Source organism: Squalius cephalus, assembly GCF_949319135.1.
Source record: "Squalius cephalus genome assembly, chromosome: 5".
In the NCBI taxonomy this organism is placed as follows: Eukaryota; Metazoa; Chordata; class Actinopteri; order Cypriniformes; family Leuciscidae; genus Squalius; species Squalius cephalus.
Genome location: NC_137126.1, coordinates 3,266,538 through 3,280,893, shown reverse-complemented (window position 1 = coordinate 3,280,893; position 14,356 = coordinate 3,266,538). Strand labels below are relative to the sequence as shown.

Here is a 14,356-nt window from a genome sequence, read left to right as displayed (position 1 = left end):
TGTTTGTGACAGAGGTTGTCCCATGGTGATTTTAACATATCTTGGTATATAACAAGAAATGTAGACATTTCATGGAATATATAGTTGCCCCATATTACCCTCGACCTACACTGAACCGATGTAGGGCCTGTAAACAGCAAAAAATGAGTGCCCTTTAACCAGTCAGAGAACATACTCTGTCTGTCAATCATTTAGCATGTCGGTGAAGTGCAAGGATCACAAGTGTGTTTTCCTTCATGATATCACTGCCTCTCCACAGGGGCAAGCGCTCACAAAATCCATCAACATGTCTATCAATGAAATTAATTTTACCTGGGCAATTGAGGTGGAAATGTTCAATGGCTTTTTGTGTGTCTATGTGTCTAATTCAAACTAAACCTACACCAAACAATATCGCGGCACAAATGTAAGAGTTATGTAAATGCATCTACATCTTTCACCCGTTTGGATTACATGTTTTTAATGTAAATTAAACTTAATGTGACGCATGTTTGTCAGATTATTACTAACTATTTGCATCTATTTTATTTTATTTAAAAAAATCAAATTGTCAAATTGTTTAGAATCAGCATTGTGAAACCAATTAAATTTACCCATTAAAAAAAGAGTGAAATATGGGTATAGCTGAGAAACAAGCAACATTCAGTTAAAATGAATGAGATTGAAACAAGTTAAATGTATTGATAAATATATAAACCCGGTGATTTAAAACACTTTTGTTTATTACTACAATTACAGAAATCTTACCTGTTTCTTGTTTCATTTATTTATTTTACTGGCACTGAAATCTAACAAAAATTAAACAATGCTCATTAAAAAAAGCATCACTTTACTAACACAATAATATAAGAAAAGAGGAATCACTCGCAGAGCATTAAAAGGAAGCACAGACTTATTACGTTGTTTTGTTTCGGTATCTGATTAGGTTTCAGTTTTAAAAGCAATACATAAAGGTATTTGGTTCCTAAATTTGCTTTTGTGAATATTCTCAATTATTCATCAGATTCGCTTATATGTAAAAACTGTAATCCAAATGGGTGGACATTTTACATGCAATTCAAATACATGAATCTCACACTGAGGCCTATTATCTGATGTACATCAAACATTTATGAAGAGGCAAATTATTGTATCTAGAAAAATAAAGCAATGCAGTCCTGCCACAGAAATGAAATGCACGCGTACTTACCCAGGATGTCTGTATAAAAGTGTTCCCACTTTGATTTAGTGACTAGATAAAACAACAAATCTTGTCCGCCATAGAACAGCACATTTTTCAGTCTCTGCATGAAACTCATTTCATCTGTGTACTCAGAGCCGATGCCAGGGACGTAGGATGGCGGAGCCGGCAGTTGTGCGCAGAGTCTCTCAAACGTGTTACCAAAGGAAAACCTGAGACTGAGAACTAAAGGTAAGTTCAACTTCTGGGCCAGCAGCTCTCCACACACGAAGAGAGGGTCGGCCAGCAACGCGTCAAACTTCTCTTCTCTCCACTTCTCGAGGAGGTCTTCTCTGGCGAAGACTTGAGTGCACACGGCCCGATTCTGATCTGATCCAACGTCAATCATCTCCTTGATCTTCAGTGAAGCCTTGATGAAGTTGTCGTTCGGTAGATCATGAGTCCAGTATTTCAGCATCCTTTCCATGTTCTCCAGGATGTCCTGCTTTGTGTGAGGAACCTGTATAATCTCCACATTGTAGCCCTCGGATGGAGTGGTTTTGACAGACGGTGTGGCCGTGTGAGTGACCACTGTGATATTGTGTCCTCTTTCGATCAATGCGTCTATGATGACTTTTACATTGAGCCAGTGGCTGAATTCGGCAGGCCAGACGAGGATCTTCCCTCCTGACACACTCAGCAGGTTCAGGTTCAGAAGAACAAGCAAAAGGAAAAGACCGGTGCTCCTTCTGGGACTCATGACAGCGGTGAACAAACTCCTGCGCACAGTGAGCAGGAACAGGCATGTGGAGGAGGAGGAGCTACTGACTGGCAGCATGGAGACGTTAGTTTTAAAGAAATAGTAGCCTAAGTATTGCTAGACTGATAGATTATGTCCCTCTGTTAGCATCTATATTCTCAATGCCTTCATAACATCAGCTTGCTTGTATATCTGCTTATAAGTTCATTTTTCTTTCACTTTTTATATTTTTTTATTTTACTGGCAGGGAAATCTAGCAAATATTAAGTAATGCTCATTGAAAAACACCACTTTCACAATTATATAAGAAAAGAGGAATCACTTACAGAGCATTAAAAAGGAAGCACAGACTTACGTTGTTTAGCTATAAGAATTGTTTTGGTATCTGATTAGGTTTCAGTTTTAAAAGCAATACATAAAGGTATTTAGTTCCTAAATTTGCTTTTGTGAATATTCTCAATTATTCATCAGATTCAGTTATATGTAAAAACTGTAATCCAAATGGATGGAAATTTTACATGCAATTCAAATACATGAATCTCACACTGAGGCCTATTATCTGATGTACATCAAACATTTATGAAGAGGCAACTTATTGTATCTAGAAAAATAAAGCAATGCAGTCCTGCCACAGAAATGAAATGCACGCGTACTTACCCAGGATGTCTGTATATAAGTGATCCCACTTTGATTTAGTGACTAGATAAAACAACAAATCCTGTCCGCCATAGAACAGCACATTTTTCAGTCTCTGCATGAAACTCATTTCATCTGTGTACTCAGAGCCGATGCCAGGGACGTAGGATGGCGGAGCCGGCAGTTGTGCGCAGAGTCTCTCAAACGTGTTACCAAAGGAAAACCTGAGACTGAGAACTAAAGGTAAGTTCAACTTCTGGGCCAGCAGCTCTCCACACATGAAGAGAGGGTCGGCCAGCAACGCGTCAAACTTCTCTTCTCTCCACTTCTCGAGGAGGTCTTCTCTGGCGAAGACTTGAGTGCACACGGCCCGATTCTGATCTGATCCAACGTCAATCATCTCCTTGATCTTCAGTGAAGCCTTGATGAAGTTGTCGTTCGGTAGATCATGAGTCCAGTATTTCAGCATCCTTTCCATGTTCTCCAGGATGTCCTGCTTTGTGTGAGGAACCTGTATAATCTCCACATTGTAGCCCTCGGATGGAGTGGTTTTGACAGACGGTGTGGCCGTGTGAGTGACCACTGTGATATTGTGTCCTCTTTCGATCAATGCATCTATGATGACTTTTACATTGAGCCAGTGGCTGAATCCGGCAGGCCAGACGAGGATCTTCCCTCCTGACACACTCAGCAGGTTCAGGTTCAGAAGAACAAGCAAAAGGAAAAGACCGGTGCTCCTTCTGGGACTCATGACAGCAGTGAACAAACTGAGCGGTGCACAGTGAGCAGGAACAAGCATGTGGAGGAGGAGCTACTGACCGGCAGCATGGAAACATGAATCATATTTCTTCTGACTATATTTTTTATTTTACTGGCAGTGAAATCTAGCAAAATGAAGTAATGCTCATTAAAAAACATCACTTTCACAATTATATAAGAAAAGGGGAATCACTTACAGAGCATTAAAAAAGAAAAGCACAGGCTTTTTAGAATTGGTTTGGTACTCTGATTTGGTTTTATTTTTAAAAGCAAAATTGTCATGATTCCTGTCTTGTGTTCCCCTTGTCTTATGTGGATTTCCTGTCCTGTGCCATGTTTTGTAGTCCTTTGTAGTTTTTCTCGTTTATTAGTCTCCCAGGTGTTTCTAATTAGCCCCGCCCCCTTGTTATCTTGTTTAGCTTGTTTGCCTGTGTATTTAAACCTCTGTGCTTCAGTTGTTGTTTGTCGGTCGTTGTAGCTGTTTCCAAGTTCCTGTCCTAAGTTCTGTGTTCTGTTGTTTGCCCCTGTTAAAAGTAATGCTTGCAGATGGATTCTCTCCCCGCTTCATTCCTGCCTCATCATTAGTGATGGGCAGATCGAGGCTTTGTGAAACAATGAAACAGTTGAAGCAAATGTGCCATATTGCAGTGGTTCTCAACTCCAGTCCTCGGGACCCGCTGCTCTGTACATTTTGTATGTCTCTCTTATCTGACACACTCAAATCAGTTCATGGAGTCTCTCCTAACGAGCTGATGATCTGGTTCAGGTGTGTTAAATAAGGGAGACATACAAAATGTGCAGAGCAGTGGGTCCCGAGGACTGGAGTTGAGAACCACTGCCATATTGTGTCGAGGCTTCGAAACAATCCAATCACTTGCAGGTGTTGATCCGAAACAACCTTGACAACGAGCCATTAAAAAATGTGTTTTTTTATTATTGTATTTTTTTTAATATGTGAAGCTTGTAACCTGTAGGCTCCTCACTGTGCATGTTATTTTGGTCATGAAAAATGAATATTAATAAAATAAATCAAGCCACAATGTCTCACTTTTTTATAGATTTTTATTCAAAAATATTAATTTCTCTGCTGTGGAAGGACTTAGCCTACTACTTTTTTTTTACAGATAATTTCTCCAGCCTTTGAAACAATCCTCTCACAAGGGACACTTGTTGCTGGCATGCAAAGATATTTTTTAGCAAGGACATGCAAATGAGGAACGATTACTGCTCTCTCTTTCCAGTAAGTTAGTGGATCATGCGTTCTGGGCAAAAACGCATCATTGAGGTATTTTTTCACTTCCACTGTGGCATCAGCTGTAGCATTGTGTATCATCTGGGTTTCACGGATACGATTATCAAAAAGTTCCCATAAACTGTCCTGTTTTGATGATGATGATGATGGGCCTGATGTTGACATTTGTGGCTCGGAATGAAAATTAAAACAGCAGTTAGTAACAAATCCTAAACTGACTGCATACATGAAGTATAAATTATAATTTATACATGAATCATATTATATTATATTCACAGTGAAGCTGTTTTTAACATGATTGGCAGTTGTGATTGGGACGTTAGGTTGTAGGGCTTAGGTTGACACAGGCCTATGGACTTTCTAAAAAGTGTCCCAACAGTTTGTAATTATATTTAAATTATAATTATATTTAAAACAATGCATACCTTGCTTAGATGGCCTAGCAGTGTCAGTAGCAGGCCTAGGCACAGGGGGAATGCCATCCTCTGCACCCTGCAAAATGGCAGGATGAGTGCTCCTCAAATGGCGCATCATGGATGATGTATTGTTGCAGTAGGCTATCTGCCGATCACAATCTCACTTTATTTGGGGTTTCTAAACGGAAATGCTCCCACACCACAGATGTACGGCATCTCTTCTGGGGAGCCTCCATTTTATCTATCTATCCAAATCTATCTATCTATATGAATCTATCTATGTATCTAGATATGTAGGCTATCTATAATCTATCTATGTATATAGATATGTATCTAGATATGTACCTAGATATGTATCTAGATATAATCTATCTATGTATCTATCTATAATCTATCTATGTATTTATATATATATATCTATAATCTATCTATATCTATCTATCTATCTGTTCCCTTCCCGACCCTGTCAATCAAACGCTGATTCGGCGGACCACACCTGATGAAACACTTAGTGAAACACTTCGAGGCTTTGTTTGGCCATAGTCACGTGACATGGGTGTTTTGAATCACGCTTCGGATCAGTAGCCGTTTCTCAATACCAAGTACGCAAAGTTCGGACTTGAGTCCTTGGCAGTTCGGACTTGACAAGTTCGACTCAGGAGAACGAACTCCCGAGGACGGGAGGACGCGAGTCCAATAATTCTGCAAATGGAACAGCGGCGTACTTGATAGCGTCACTCAGCTCGCTCTGGCTACTCCGGTTATCTCTTTATAGGCTACAAATAAAACAAAATATGTTATAAACCACCACTTTGCCTCTTTTCATTTTCATTTAAAAAAGATCTTTAACATAATGGCCACACAAATGAGGTTCAGGCAACGCAATTGATTATCTTCACTGGCACTGCATATTTACAACAACACGAAATATAAAGCACAACCCTGACTCTTTTTGTTTTCATTTTAAAAATATGATGAATAAAAAACATTATAATATTGATCATTAAAACGAACATTTAGCAAAAAGAGAGGGTTGTGTCATATAGGCTATGTATATAGCCTACAGTGAAGAGAATGTAGGCAACATGTAAGGCTATTATAATAAAATATTTTATATGTTTTAAATATATAAAATAAAATGACATAACCTTTTTGCTAAATGTCAGTTTTAATTATCAATAATAGCCATTCTAAAAGTATAAGTAGCCTAAAAGGTATAAGAAGCTACAATAATAAAGCCAACGATTCAGTCAAACATAAGTCAGCTCTCTAGGCTACGTAGTTAAATAGACTAACGTTAAATAAAGCTATAACTTCACTTTGCCCTCAGCTAAAACGTTTTGCCAGGGAACAAATAATAATGAGACAAATAAAATAAATAAATCGCCTGTTGGATATACACAAGACGATTTAAATCTCATGTTATACCCATAGACTGTAAAAGGTTATACCACTAGACTAGAGACATCCGAGCCAACGGCAAGTCAGCAGCAAAAGCCGAGGAAAGGCTGTTCTCGGCGGGGTACGAGCGCCGAGCGTCCGATTGCCTGGTTCTCACAACTCCGAAAACGTCAGATCAAATTTTCAAATAGGCGCTATCTTTATAAACAAACCAAACGTTTGAGCTTTAAACAACTACATTCTCGCCTGAAATACTCTTAAAACTACATTTCGTGACACATTTATAGCAGTATTTTTAAATTACGCGGGGTTTCTCCTCTGCTATTGACGCTTGCTGGTTGGTGGTGTGAAATGCATTCTGGGATACCTGGCTTGTCAAGTCCGCACAAGTCACCTCTTGATGCATCCTCGGTAAAAGGGGCGGATCAAGAACACATCCGGGGATTCGAACTGGACTTGGCTAGATGTGAACTTTGAATTGGAACAGTACTAGGGCAGCGACTGATGACGTTTCACAAGTCCACAAGAACACAAGTAGGCTACAGACAAGAACGCATATTGAGAAACGGCTAGTGTTTCGAAACATCTGCGCTTCGGGATCTCGCAAAGCTTCGGAACGACTGTTTTGCGTCAGCCATCCCTACTCATCATAACAGAACGACCGACCAAACAATGAATCCAGCAGCTTTAAATGGTAATCTCCAGCCAAGTAGGCGTCCACGCCTGATTCTTATCCCCAGGATGCCTGCCGCCACATCTGCCGAGCCGGAGATTCTTCACGTCATGCCTGCAAAGCCTGAGTCTCTTCGCGTCATGCCTGCCGAGCCTGGGTCTCTTCACGTCACGTCTGCAGAGACCGTTCATGTCACGTCTGCCGATCCAGAGACTGTTCACGTCACGTCTGCCGATCCAGAGACTGTTCACGTCACGTCCGCCGAGCCAGTGTCTCCGGACAAGATGGCCGCCGCCGAGCCAGTGTCTCCGGACAAGATGGCCGCCGCTGAACCAGTGTTTTCAGAACAAGATGGTCTCTGCCGAGCCAGTGTCTTCGGACAAGAGGGCCGCCGCCGAGCCAGTGTCTCCGGACAAGATGGCCGCTGCCGCCGAGCCAGTGTCTCCGGACAAGATGGCCGTCGCTGAACCAGTGTCTCAGAACAAGATGGTCTCTGCCGAGCCAGTGTCTCCAGACGAGATGGCCGCTGCCACGTCGCCTGAGCCCTCAGCAGAGATGGCCGCCGACACGCCTGAACCTGAGCCCTCAGCAGAGATAGCCGCTGCCACGGTGTCTGTTCCTTTCCCTGAGCCGGTGTCTGTTCCTGAGCCCTGGCCGCCTGAAGGGTCGTCTCCGCCCTGGCCGCCTGCACTGCCTGATCCGCCCTGGCCTCCCGTCTTGCCGCAATCTCCAGGTCCTCTTCCGCTCCACGGGCCTGGTCCTCCATCCCGCCCCCGGGTCCGCCTCCGCTCCACCCTCCTGGACTGTTTCGTCTGGAATCCGCTCATTAAGTGGGGGGGCTATGTCATGATTCCTGTCTTGTGTTCCCCTTGTCTTGTGTGGATTTTTGTTATTTCCTGTCCTGTGCCATGTTTTGTAGTCTTTTGTAGTTTTTCTCGTTTATTAGTCTCCCATGTGTTTCTAATTAGCCCCGCCCCCTTGTTATCTTGTTTAGCTTGTTTGCCTGTGTATTTAAACCTCTGTGCTTCAGTTGTTGTTTGTCAGTCGTTGTAGCTGTTTCCATGTTCCTGTCCTAAGTTCTGTGTTCTGTTGTCTGCCTGGTTTACCTGTTTGTTTTATTAAAAGTAATGCTTGCAGATGGATTCTCTCCCCGCTTCATTCCTGCCTCATCATAACAAAAATAGGCATTTGGTTGCTTTTGTGAATATGAATTCAGCTTGTGTCTAAGCGTATTATATCTATCTTAAAGGGGGGGGGTGAAATCAGGGCTGGACTGGGACAAAAAATCGGCCCGGGCATTTTTGCCCAGACCGGCCCACTAGCTTATATGATCATAAACACCACCCATCTTTGCACGCCCTTAATTATATGCATACCAACTCCTATTCATTAAAACCACTAATGCCATGTAATGAGTGAGTATAGGAACGAGTGAGAGTTAACAGATGAAATAAGTCAAAATTTGATATTTATTAATACAGTTGAACTACTCCACAGTGGTGAATCCTAAAACAAGCTATAAGCGGCTCTGGCATATCAATACAAGTGTTTCTTACAGGATTTTTGTTAAAACTATGGTGGTGTGACCTCGGTCCTTCTAGGGGGGTTCGGGGGCATGCCTCCCCGTGAGAAAATTTTGTGCATTTTAATGTTAAATTCATCAATCTGGTGCACTTTGAGAGTTCAAAATTAAAAGCTCCAACCCATATTCAGTGTGCAAATTAAACAAAGAAAAATTCAAACCTCTTACAGTGTCTACATTACACCTACTACATATTAATAGTTATAATATTAATCCAATGACAGTAATAGCCATATTTTGTAAAACAAATGCACTAAAAAATAAAGGAAACTTTCATAATTAGTGTTGTACCAATTTCTATACTTGAAAGAGATAAGCACATGATCTTTTATTTTGATGCAAACTGCATCAAGCTTTTATTTTGGCGGAAAACGGTTTACAAACGCCTCTTATTAAATTTCTAGTGAATTGCGGTAATCGTCAACTATGCAGATGTGGAAATAATCTACACTCATGACATGGCCTAAGTGTTTTGAAAGTAGTTCTGCTTACCGCGGACTCTACACTCTCTCATCTCTCTCCTGATCCTCCGTCCTCACTATCATCATCATCACAGGAGCTGATGAAGGTCAGAAAACATATATTTTGACACATAAAGCGTCTGCTTGGTTCTATTTTTTCACGCTATTTATCTGCACATTCCTTGCGTTTCTTCTCCATCTATTTTGACAGATACACACTGACACTGCTGCACGCTCGCTCACTCATTTAAAGTTGTGATTGGGCCAGCCCAGTGTCAATCAAGAAAAGAGCCAATGGGCCGCTGATCTACGTGTTTCATGGGCTGGTCTGTCAGAAAAAAAACTAACACTGACTTTGACCAATGCATTACACCGGCACAAACCCAGCGCCGCCAATTAAGCAAAACAAAACAAAACGAATGGGCCGCCGATGTACAAATTTTATGGGCCGTTAAAAAAAAAAAAAAAAAAAAAAAATGAGTATGAGATATATCGGCCCAAAAAGCACGTCGGCCCACCGGGCAAATGCCCGGTATGCCCAATGGCCAGTCCAGCCATGGGTGAAATGCTCATTTTCACTCAATCTCCTGTTAATCCTGAGTACCTATAGAGTAGTATTGCATCCTTTATATCTCCAAAAAGTCTTTAGTTTTATTATATTTATAATAGACAGATAGACTGTACCGAGTTTTTCCGGAAAAAAACGAGCGGCTGAAGGCGGGCCGTGTGGGCGGAACTAAAGCTGTGCTAACCAAGCTATAACAACAACACAGAGAGACATTTTAAGCAGTTTACTCACCGCCTGCAATCGCAAACCTTTATCATTGTGATTGCTCGATCCTTAAGCATTAGACGATCTGCAAATCCGTCGATCTGGGCTTTGTTTATAAAACAATCAACGTCGAAATGCAGGCAACAAACAGTCTCGCACAACCTCCGTTTTTGCCCCGGAAAAACAATCTACATCCACTGTTCCTAACGCTGGGTTCTTTGGGAATCTGTGCAGGGGTGTCTTGCCCTGGCTGGCAACCAAAAACACACTTCTTTGGTGAGCTGAGCAGAGCGCTTTGATGAGGTAACGTACTGCTTTCGCTCTCTCTCTCTCTCTCTCTCTTCTCTGTCTGGTGTACGGGCGCGCGCGCGTCTTTCCGGCAGAAGTGCCCTTAGGACCCATATAAGGAAATTCCGCCCTATCTTACGTAAGACAGAGCCATACTCGAAAAAAACTTTCCGAAACTTGTGACAAACCGGAAGGAGTATTTTTGGAACAAAAATACTCCTTCAAACGTACAACTTAACTTTTGAAACTTTGTCCATGTTTAGCATGGGAATCCAACTCTTTAACAGTGTAAAAAACTCAGTATGCATGAAACAGCAATTCACCCCCCCTTTAAGTTAAAATAGTCTTTCGAGCTATTGAATTTAAGTTATTTAAAAAAAAAGGTATTTTCTGTGAAAATAACTAAGAATGTAAAATCTAAAATGCAAGGAATAAGTAATAATATAATTATAAACTTAAAATGAAGAGGGTTTAAGAGGTAAAAAAAAACCGCTAATACAGAAGTTTAGAGATTAGCTCATTCCTTTTTACAAAATTTGAAAGGTCAATTCAAAATTATTGTGCAATAAACACAATTTCAAAATAAGTGAGTAATTGTTTCTTCATAGACGACAAAAGGAAGCAACTGGGTGAAATACTGTCATTAAACTGAAAGATCATAGTAACGTTCCAGTTATAAAAAACAAAGAAAAAAAACAGAAGATTTCTTTTTAGTCGAAGAAGCAAGAAGTCTTTCCATTCTTGGTCACTGACTTTATTATTCAAGAGGTCTGAGTTTAATTAAGAATTGATCTAAAAAAATATATTATTTGAAAAGCTAGATTAGAGTAGTCAAAATGGGCAAGGGACCATGAAGACAGACTTGGATTTCGAGTGTTTACGCTGTTTTTTTTTTTTTTTTTTGACACAGAGTCTGGAAAGTTTGAACGCCGACGGTAAAATCAAATAAACTACTCACAGTGAATGTAATTTGGACAATGGCTGAGACATCTGCTGGATATTTTATATAGTTAAGCCTAGATAATATGCTTGATGAAGGTAAAATGTTTTGGGATGAGGTTGTTACTGGCAACAAGCAGAATACGGCTAAGATCAGAGAGTGAAAGGGATTCAATCAGTAGTTGTGGCGAAAAAGACCAAAACAGATGGTAACAGGCCCTTGAGGCCTCAGGTTGATGTTTGGAAAGTTATTTTGGTGTTTGATCAAAAGGGAGGGCCAGATCTGCATCCAATACATATCACGAAAGCAATAGAGAAGGAAAAAGGCAAGATTAATCACGCGCATTTCATGGGGAACGGGAGGATACTGATCTTTGCAAATTCCAAGGAACAACAAAGTAATATTCTCATGAAAACCACACTCAACAACCTCGGGTAACTAAGGTCATACTGCAGCATCTAAGGTCAGAGGAGTAATTATCTCGAATCCCAACTTCAGTTTCAATAGAGGAGATCATTTAAAAGATTATGATTTAGTTGAAACTAAGCGATTGACAAAAGGTAAAGATAAAACAGAAAGCCTGTCTATTTTATTAGGCTTTAAGAAAGAACTACCCAGCAGGGTTCAAATGGGATGCATGTCATACTCAATGAGAGAATATATCCCACCGCCGTTAAGATGTTTTAATTGCCAACGGTATGGTCATGCTGCTAGCCAATGTCAAGGAAAAATTAGATGTGCGAAATGTGGAGGAGAACATGAGTATGGCAAATGTGAACAAGATGCTGTGATAAAATGTTGTAATTGTGTTGGCAATTATAGTGCAGCTTATGGAGGTTGTGAGAAGCACAAAGAGGCAAAAGAAGTCCAGAAATGCAAAATTATTCATAAAGTTTCCTATGCTGAGGCGGTTAAGAAAATTGAAATGGAAAAGAAAGGTGCTAGCCTATTACTACAACAAACGGCTGGTAGAGACTACACGACATTCCTCCAGGGTTTGTGACATCACAAACCCTAAAAATTAGCATAAACCAGCCCCCCTGAACACGATTTATAGATTATCATGACAGAATATGCTAATCAATGACTAGAAGATAACTACACATAAGCTTCATAAATTCATCAACTAACCGTTCAGAAATGTCCTGTTGCTTCTACATGTTGTCACTTCTTCTTGAGTCTCTCCATCATTGTCTGACTCCGGTTTGAACATAAAAGGATAAAAGTTTTTGAAATTTTCAGTGCATGTGTGTGTGTGAGGTAAAAGGACACGAGCTGTTGAAGCTCCGCCCCCTGTGCCGGGAGCAGCAGCTCATTTGCATTTAAAGGGACAGACACAAAAACAGTGCGTTTTTGCTCATCCTCAAAAAGTGACAATTTTAAAATGCTATATAAAAATATCTGTGGGGTATTTTGAGCTAAAACTTCACACACACACTCTGGGGACATCAGAGACTTATTTTACATCTTGTGAAAAGGGCATTATACCGCCCCTTTAATAATGATCAGACAGCTGATGAAATGAATAGTAGTGTCAGTTCATTTATATTGGTTTCTGCCAGCCAAAGCATTCCTGTTAGTCAAAACTAAAAGAAGCAAACCAATGTTCCATGGTGGAATGATAAGTGTTCTGAGGCTATCAAGGACAGGAGTAGAGCTTTTAAGAATCTGCGTAGAACATTAACAATGCACAATCTTATTAATTACCAAAGGAAGAAGGCATTAGCCAGGAAGGTTATTAAAGAGGCTGAGAGAGATTCATGGAGACAGTTTTGCTCAACATTAGGAAGAGAGACCACTTTAAATAAAGTATGGATGATGATTATAATTAATAATAATAATTCGTTACATTTATATAGTGCTTTTTCTGAGACCTCAAAGCGCTTTACATAGATGGGGGAATCTCCTCAACCACCACCAATGTGCAGCATCCACTTGGATGATGCGACGGCAGCCATATTGCGCCAGAACGCCCACCACACACCAGCTTACTGGTGGAGAGGAGACAGTGATGAAGCCGATCAGTATATGGGGATGATTAGGAGGCCATGATGGACAGGGGCCAAGGGGCAAATTTGGCCAGGATGCCGGGGTTACACCCCTACTCTTTTTCGAAGGACATCCTGGGATTTTTAATGACCACAGAAAGTCAGGACCTCGGTTTAACGTCTCATCCGAAGGACGGTGCTCTTTTGGCAGTATAGTGTCCCCGTCACTACACTGGGGCATTAGGACCCACACAGACCACAGGGTGAGCACCCCCTGCTGGCCTCACTAACACCTCTTCCAGCAGCAACCTGGTTTTTCTCAGGAGGTCTCCCATCCAGGTACTAACCAGGCTCAGCCCTGCTTAGCTTCAGTGGGCAACCAGTCTTGGACTACAGGGTGATATGGCTGATTAAGAAGATGATAGGCAAATTTAAGCCTCCTCAGGTTTCTGTCTTAATTAAAGATGGGTCCCATGCAATCTCAGATATGGAAAAAGCCAATATGCTTGCTAGAGCTTTTGCAGACATACACAAGGGTAGCCACATGGAGGAGCGGTTTAAGAGAAGGAAAGAAGAGGTACTGAAAATAAATAGGAATATCTTAAATACCAAAGAGTCAAATATGTCTATTATGGATTCTGAAATTAATATGTCAGAACTTAAAAGGGCATTGAGTAATACTACTCTGCACCAGGGACTGACAACCTGTGTTATGCTATGTTTAGAAAATTGCCTGATAATATATTGGAGAAAGTTCTTAAGCTGTTAACAAAGTATGGAATGAAGGTAAATTACCAAGCATGTGGAAATGGGCAAGAATCCTTCCATTTTCTAAGCCAGGGAAAGACTCAAGTGACCCAGGAAACTATAGGCCTATTGCACTCACTTCACATTTTGGAAAATTAATGGAAAAAATTATAGTTGGGCGTTTGAATTATTTTCTAGAATACATAAATCCACTTAAAGGGTATCAAACTGGATTTAGGAGGTGCAAGTCAACAACTGATGCTGTGGTTAAAGTATGCAATGAAATTGAAAAGTCTTTAATAATGAATGAAGTAATGGCGGCAGTTTTCCCGGATATTGAGAAAGCCTATGATACTATGTGGAGAGAAGGTTTGTCGATTAAATTAGGAAAATTGGGAATTAATGGGAAAATATATAATTCAACCCAACGTTCCATCAGGGTCAAAGTGGGTGATGCAGTGTCTGATGAGTTTATTGTTGAAAATGGAATTCCTCAGGGGAGTGTTATCAGTCCTATCTTGT

At 40.8% G+C, this 14,356-nt stretch overlaps 1 protein-coding gene across 1 annotated transcript in view; it reads right to left on the bottom strand.

Annotated features, from left to right (window-relative positions):
- The window catches only part of LOC307158294 (uncharacterized protein), a 30,264-nt gene extending 28,288 nt beyond the window's left edge, over positions 1 to 1,976 (bottom strand). The window contains exon 1 of the mRNA XM_079870728.1: positions 1,190 to 1,976. Coding sequence (XP_079726854.1) covers positions 1,190 to 1,919 — 730 coding nt within the window. The 5' untranslated portion in view covers positions 1,920 to 1,976. The remainder of the gene's footprint in view (positions 1 to 1,189) is intronic.
- Between the last annotated feature and the right edge of the window lie 12,380 nt (positions 1,977 to 14,356).